Source organism: Chaetodon trifascialis, chromosome 4 (genome assembly GCF_039877785.1).
Source record: "Chaetodon trifascialis isolate fChaTrf1 chromosome 4, fChaTrf1.hap1, whole genome shotgun sequence".
Lineage (NCBI taxonomy): Eukaryota > Metazoa > Chordata > Actinopteri > Chaetodontiformes > Chaetodontidae > Chaetodon > Chaetodon trifascialis.
The window spans coordinates 30,517,033-30,524,334 of record NC_092059.1 but is presented as its reverse complement, the minus strand read 5'-3'; the positions used below and the strand labels follow the sequence as shown (position 1 = coordinate 30,524,334).

The following is a 7,302-nucleotide window of genomic DNA, read 5'->3' as shown; positions in this document are numbered from 1 at the left end:
AAGCATCGCTAAGTAGCCTATCAAACACGTGACATTCCTGCAAATGAATTGCATGCTGTGTTGACAAATGTTTTAGCATGTTGGAGGTATTTCACCCCTTTGAAGAAATGAAAACTTTTCATGTGAAATATAGCCATACTTTGGAGCGTTTCTGCCTCGATGCCATATCGGCTACGTTCTAAACCAAAACAATGCAGCGTGCGTGACGTTATCGCGCATGTGCAAGACAGGTGGAATCGATAAGCAGATCCGTTAACCAGGCAGGCAAACAGCACTAACTGTCATACTTTCACATGCAGGAACAGATCCAGTTAAATCTGTAACAATGCTTTATATTTTAGAAATTAATCATTGTCATGTTAAATCTTAATCTGCCAAGTAACTTGTAACCACAATTATTACATAAATGTAGTATAAAAAGTAGAATTTATGCCTCTAAAATGTGGGGGAATAGAATTATAAAGTAGAAGAAAATGGAGCACTACCTCTAAACTGTACTGACTGTAAAAACATCACTGATATTCAGATCTTCTACTGAAGTAAAATTGCAAATACCGTAATGTGAAAATACTTCATTATAAAAGCAAATGTTCCAGCTGCCTTCAAATCTTACTGACCTGAAAGTAGGGGAATTTTAAAATAGTGTTAAAAGTAAAAGTTCTTATCATGCACACTGGCTCTTTTTCAAAGACTCACATTATGACATAATTATAATTTTGGAGTATTATTATTGATGCATGAACATGTAAGCAGCATTTTAATGTTGGAACTGGTCCACTTGAAACTAAATTTAACAACTTAGTATGTTGCTGAGCAGTTAAATTCATGTAAGATCCATATCTGCAAAAGTAACTGCATCTGCTCTATAAATGTTTTGAACTAAATGAAAATGAAATGCTCCATACTATATGATGTTACTTCCCATAAAAGTGTCAAGTATCTAAAAAGCAGCTTTCTATCAATGTGTGTGACAGGAGTCCAGTAACCACACAACCAGACATGTTAGGACCTGGCAGTGTGTCTCTCCCTTTTGTTTCATTTTCCCCTGTTTTCCCCAGTGTGTTTTGTCTGTCTGTCTCCCCCTGTCTGTCCAGGACCATGCAGTAAGGCTGCGCCTGCCAGTCAAGCTCCACCTGCCTGCCTCCTCTCACACCTGCAGATCATCAGCTCATCACCACCTAATCAGCAGCTGCATTTAACCCAGGCTTTTCCCTCCAGTACTCGTCAGATTGTCTGCTTACCTCCGTGGTATTCTGTCCTTTCTCTGCCAGTCGACTGATCCCCTGTGTCTGTCTGGTCCATTCTGACCCATGTTTTTGTCTGCCCTCTTCCAGGAGCCTTTGCCCTGTGGATAAGCCCTCAGCCCAGCCCAGTCTCGGTCGTGAGAGAAGTTGGAGTTGCTAGCAGAGTGTTTTTTGTGCTCTCGCCTTTAGTTCTTTCCCGTTTTTGTGGACACCTTTAGTTGATCTGTGCAGAGTGTTTGTTTGCTCTCGCCCTTAGTTTTTCCCGTTTTGGAGGACACCTTTAGTTGGACTTTGCAGAGTGTTTTTGTGCTCTCGCTTTTCGTTTACCCGTTTTTGTGGACACTGTTGGTTAATAAACCTTCTGTTGAATTTTACCAGCCTTAGTTCTGTGTTCTCTCTCAGCCATCCCTGTGAGTTCACCTTCATCTTGTCTCAGCGTGTGTATTCACACAACAAGACAGTTTCTTCTGGAATAGATCAGGGACAGCTAAGAGCGGAACAATCGTCTCTGCTCCTGAAATTAATTTCAGAGCAGAGGTTGAACTTGCTGTCAAGGAGATGGAGTGGGGAGAGGTGGGTTCCACTTTCGGGAACCCAATTAATGGCCCAGTTAAACCCAGTTAATGGCTTTAATGCACAACACAGACAAGGTTACATTTACACATGTCTTGTATTATTGTGTTTCTCTTAGCATTTCCACAGTGGTAACATGAGCTCTTACTCTGTTTTTGTCCCGTTGAAAGAGAGAGCGTGAAACCAGCAGCAGGACGATCAGCCATATGTTAAAAAGTCACCAAATACCTTCATGCTCTTCATGAAAGAGCAGAGGCCAAATGTTGAGGCCGACGTCAGCAGAAGAGGGAACGCGGCTGTGAATGCAGTCGTGGGTCACAGAGTAAGTGTGCTGCTTCTGTATGTTTGACTCACTCATTGTAACAAACTTGATCAAAGTTTGGTCAAAAAAAAAAAGCGGTTTGTGTGCATATTTATGTGAATGTTTTTATGTTGGTGTTTGGGTATGTGTTGACACTGTGCTGTCATCTGTCCACAGTGGAAGTCTCTGTCAAAGGAGTAGTAGGCCAAATACTACGAGCAGGCCAAGAGAGAACGACTCCTCACTCCCAGCAAAACCTGGAGTGGACCAGTGGGGAAAACTACGTAAGTACATTGAGCTCACACATCAGTGCACAAGAGCGAATGAAACAGTCACTGCAAAGACTTTTCATCAGCTGACACCAGGTGGTTTGTTTGTTTTTGTTTACAGGGCAAAAAGAGAAAAAGAGACAGGAGAAAGGCACCCAGGACATGTGAAAGGGAGGCTCAACACACTCAGACACGTGTGATGGTGCCCTGTCACCTGTAGATGGTCCAGGTGCTGCTGCCACACACACAGGCTCCAGTGACCACGCCTGTGTAGGAGGTCAGCCCTAACATCTGGTTGGATGCTTCAAGAACACTGGCCACCTAACTGGCCTCACCTGCTGGACACCCTCAAATCAATTAATAAATGAATATATAAATACTTCATGTAAAAAAAATCTGTTTTTAATCAAAATATCAAAGAGAACAGTTTTGAAAGCCCTCATATTATTATTTAAACTCTAGAAAACAACATCAAAAGAAGGGAACAGCAGCCAGATTTTGAAACAGGCCAACAGGCATCTGACCAACAGAATACAGGAGGTGGTCAACAATGCTGACTGACATGTAATCTATTGCAAACCATATTTAGCAGTGTCATTTATATTAGTGAGGGTGAGCTAAATAACACAAACACTTCTCTGTATAATGCAATACAGCTGAATCAACAGCTCTCTATTCAATGAACTGTGGATGGAGGACTGCTGTTATGTGCAACCATTATGACCTTGCAGGGATGATATGGATGCATCTTTGACTGGAGTCTGTGCTATGATTTAGACTTTTGTAGGAAGGGCCTTATTGTCCTTAATTATTTTCCTCCCTTTTTGTCTGTACCCCTGGGCTTTGTGTTGGTTATGATACATTTGATGTATGTTTTTATGTCCTGTGTATATTGTCTTTCAGAAAGTTAAAAAAAAAAAAAAAATGTCAGTCAGCTAAGGAATCCACAATACCATAAGAGGGTACTAACTGCAGTGGAAAACAAAATAGGGAAAAGTAACTGTACCAAAACATAATATCATATGCCGTACCATGAAGTGGTAGATTAAATGTACTGTGAATTACACCCTCCTCTGCCCCCCACGTCAAAATGATGGCATTAAGTCAAAACTGAAAACCAGTGACACTGAAAATAACACCAAGGGGAACGTTCTCAGGTTGAGTGGCCACCACCTAACCCGACGTGGCGCTGTAGACAAAATGGACGGCCATTTTTTGCGGCGCTGTTTCTGAATAGTAATACTTCCGGTGGTACAGGGGCAATGCAAGTGTGTGTTGTCAGTGTTATAAATCATTAAGTAAAACACAAAACGAGTTTGCTGGCCTCTGGACTGTTTAGTAAGGTTCAGCTTGTTTGCTGTATCTGAGACATGGATATTCCCAATCCCCCTGAAGGTGAGCAGTACGCTGCGGCGTTAGATGATTTTCATCGAATATTACCATGCTATCTAGAGCTACTGTCTTAACAGCTAACATCACTGCTGCATTTAGCATTACGTCTAAGTTTAGGAACGTTAACGTTTGTAGCTAAATGCGTGTGTCATAGGGTTTTGTGTACACCTTCGCAATACTAACAATTGTTTTAGAATTGCACCACTATGTTTATTCATTTACTTATTTTACGTAAACTAACTTTCACGGCTAAAATAAAATATTTCCGCCCAAGCTGGCGATTTCCTTCCCTCTCCCTGTTGTTTTCGAGTTTGGTGCCATAATGAAATACACGATAAATCAGATGAAGTTAACGTTAGTCAAGTATCTTAGTTGAACTAAGGACTTAACGTGACATGGTCATCGCATATTTTACAGTTAGTGATCTGTGTTAAAACAGCGGTTTCTAGGTCAGACTATGGATTAGGGTCGCTACTCCAACACAAGGCCGTGTTAGGGCCATTGTGCCATTGTAACTGGTTAAAAAACGGAGTCGGTGGTAATATTCCGCGACGAAGCTCAAATTTCCGCCATTAAGTTCGTTAAATTTACGAAAAGACCTTAGATATCCGCTGTCATGAGAAAAAAACAATTATAAATAAACTCGGACATATAAACTGAGGATATAAATCCTAGATTTGTGAGAAAAAACACAAAAATTCTCTGAGATCAAAGTTGCAGAAAACCCTGTGAAAACTGCGTTTTTTTTGGAGGAACCACATTGCTTCATTTTGCAAGGTTCAATCAACCTCATGGCACCAGAGGCGCAACCAGTAAACACCTCATCTCAGTGAAGATATGCAGCACTGGAACAAGGCTGCTTCAGGTAAGTTTACCTATCATGAAATGAATGAAGTTGGTAGGTAATGGTTTATTTAATGAGTAACGTGTCACAATTACAAGATTGCATGTCTTACACTAGCAAGAACTAGCTTTGTTTGTCAAGTAGCAAAGCACATCAGAACGGCATCAAGAACCTTCAAGCTAATGCTTTTCTTTTTAAGCCAAAAAAATGGGCAATGTTAATGTTCCTGTAAACTTCTCTCAACCGATCAGTAAAGTTATCTCTATGTCCAAGGTTAATGGTTCGCGGACCCGCTTGTGTAACATTACCACAAAGCTTTTCTTACTTCATAGCTCATGTTGATAGGTCATGAACATGTTAGTTAGTGGATGAATGGATCGCAGATGCTGGACTGTGTAACTTTTCTGCTAGACTTTTCTGCAGATATGTGATATGATGTTCAACATTTGGGAAGGGGTGGGCCAGTGAAATCAGCGTCCCCTTCAAGCATGGCCATGGCATGCAAGTTGCAATTCGCTAGTTGGACTGTAATGCTATTTAATTTAGCCCCAAAGTTTCACAGTGTCTGTGTTCAGTTCATCCAATAACTTACAAACCTAAATAGTGATTAGTTTAAACTACAACCACAGGGAGTTGCTGTCAGAAAAGCAAGTTGGTGGGCTTGGATTCATAATGAGCAAAGTACAGATTAACTATACACGAGGAGCTTGAAAGTTTTAGATACGGGACTAGCCATATCTTTTCACCTCAAGGACTCCATATGATAAGATTTCGTGCCAGATACACCCATTTGCTAAGATAATTGTTACTAGATATGATGTTCATATGATGTTAAGAAGTAATTGTAAAATTAAACTATAGGCCAGCTCTTTTGGAACAGTGCTGGAATTCATCCAGAAAATTTCATCAGCATCATCTTAAATCAACGCCAATGAACTTGGTGATATTACGGCAGTCAGTGGTGTTCCTCTTTGGTTCTGTCATTCACATGGAAATGTCAAAGAATTGATTAATTTTTTTGAACCCAGACCCGATTTAAACATTGTCTTGCATGGTTTTGATTAGTACAGGCCATAATTTCACTGATCGTTTTATTGAGAAACTGGCACACTGTGCGTCCCCTCATGAGGCTCCAATGCAGCCCAATAGGTAAAGTGTTTTAGCCTTCAATGATATTTATAATTTTCCAAACCAGCAAGCTCACACTATAATCATCTGTGTCTTTTTGTTCTGCTCAGGAATTGGTTGCAAACTGTTCATCCTATTAAACATTATGAGTTCAATAGACTGGGAGCTATCCATGTTGCTCAGTTACATGCAATACTGGCATGTGAATCTCATTTTAACTTTTGATAGATGAGCAGTATTTCCTCAAGAATATATGAAAGCAGACCTAATTATAATGGGAACTTCCTGTCCTGGAAAGGACATGTATCATCAGCTTAGCAGAGTAAAGTGTTTCTTAGTAATGAAGTGAACAGTGAAATTCTGGCTTATACTACTAGTCTTTGCAGCCAGACAATGTTTAAATCGAGCCTGGGTTAAAAAAATAGTGAATCTGTCCTTTAAGGAGAAACCAAGGTGTAGGTCATTTAGCCACTGGTAGTAACAGACAGTGTGATCACATCACACATACTGTGCAAACTGGACACAATAAAAAGTAAGTGTTTCATCTTCTTCACAGCACTGCCCATTAGAGTCATTTTTTTCCCACATGAGTGCACAGTCACTGAAGAAGTGATTAGTGGCCTGCAGGAGTGAAAGGTACTACTATGTGAAAGATAAGTGTAAGGCACTGGTGAGTATTCAGCACAAGTAATAATTGTAGTTTTTTGAGAGACAAAAAACAGCTGCAGGATGAAGCTGGAGGAGCCGTTGGAGCATAATACCATCAGTGGAGTCTGGAGGGCCCCATCTCAAGCTACAGTGAACCAGACTCCCAGCCTGTGGGAGACCAAAAGTGTGTACGTGATCTTTTTCTTCAGTAGATTTGGTCAGTTATCTGCACTGCTTCCTGTCCAGTTCCCCCCGCTCCAACCCTATTGCCTGCAGCCCCTGTCAACAGCCGCACCCCGACCTTCACCCTTTTTCCCACAACATCCAGCTGGCAGCCACAGTACATCCACAGCATTTCCTGTAAAAAATCAGCATTATAGGGCAGTGCATGTCATGAATGTACAGTGATTGTGAAAATGTTGTTTTTATTATTATTAATACACATGGTAAAATATAAAAAATAGATATGAATATCAATGTAAAAGTATAAAGTTATTTTCCATAATTTCTCTTATATACACACACACACACACACACACACACACACACACACACACACACACACACTTACGAGTAAGGGCTTTTCACATAGTTTTTGCCCACGGTAGCATGTTCTTAGGGGCCTAGACAAAAGTTGGCCTGCCTTAATCTTATCTACTCTGTAAAAACGGTATTTCAGTGAATTATTCATATGTTAAACATGTTTAGACAAAAAGTATTAAACTTGTTTTGCTCAATCATTCAACAGATTGACAATGATGCCATCCCTCTTCTGGAATACAAGGATCTGGCCAAATACTCTCAAATGGGGATCGACTGGCATTGGTGAACTTCTCTCAACAACACTTCAGTAACAACAAAAGGACCTCTTCCAAAAGGTATGGGCAAAGCTTGAGACGAGAA

At 40.6% G+C, this 7,302-nt stretch overlaps 1 protein-coding gene across 4 annotated transcripts in view; it reads left to right on the top strand.

Moving 5' to 3' along the window:
• The first annotated feature begins 3,612 nt into the window (after window positions 1-3,612).
• Window positions 3,613-7,302, top strand: part of cherp (calcium homeostasis endoplasmic reticulum protein) — a 51,223-nt gene continuing 47,533 nt past the window's right edge. For 3 of the 4 annotated variants that reach the window (XM_070961063.1, XM_070961062.1, XM_070961061.1), the window contains exon 1: window positions 3,614-3,782. In XM_070961063.1, the coding sequence (XP_070817164.1) occupies window positions 3,758-3,782 (25 nt within the window). In that variant the 5' untranslated portion in view covers window positions 3,614-3,757. Of the gene's footprint in view, window positions 3,783-7,302 lie in introns of all 4 variants that reach the window. The other variant, XM_070961064.1, reaches the window with a different exon arrangement.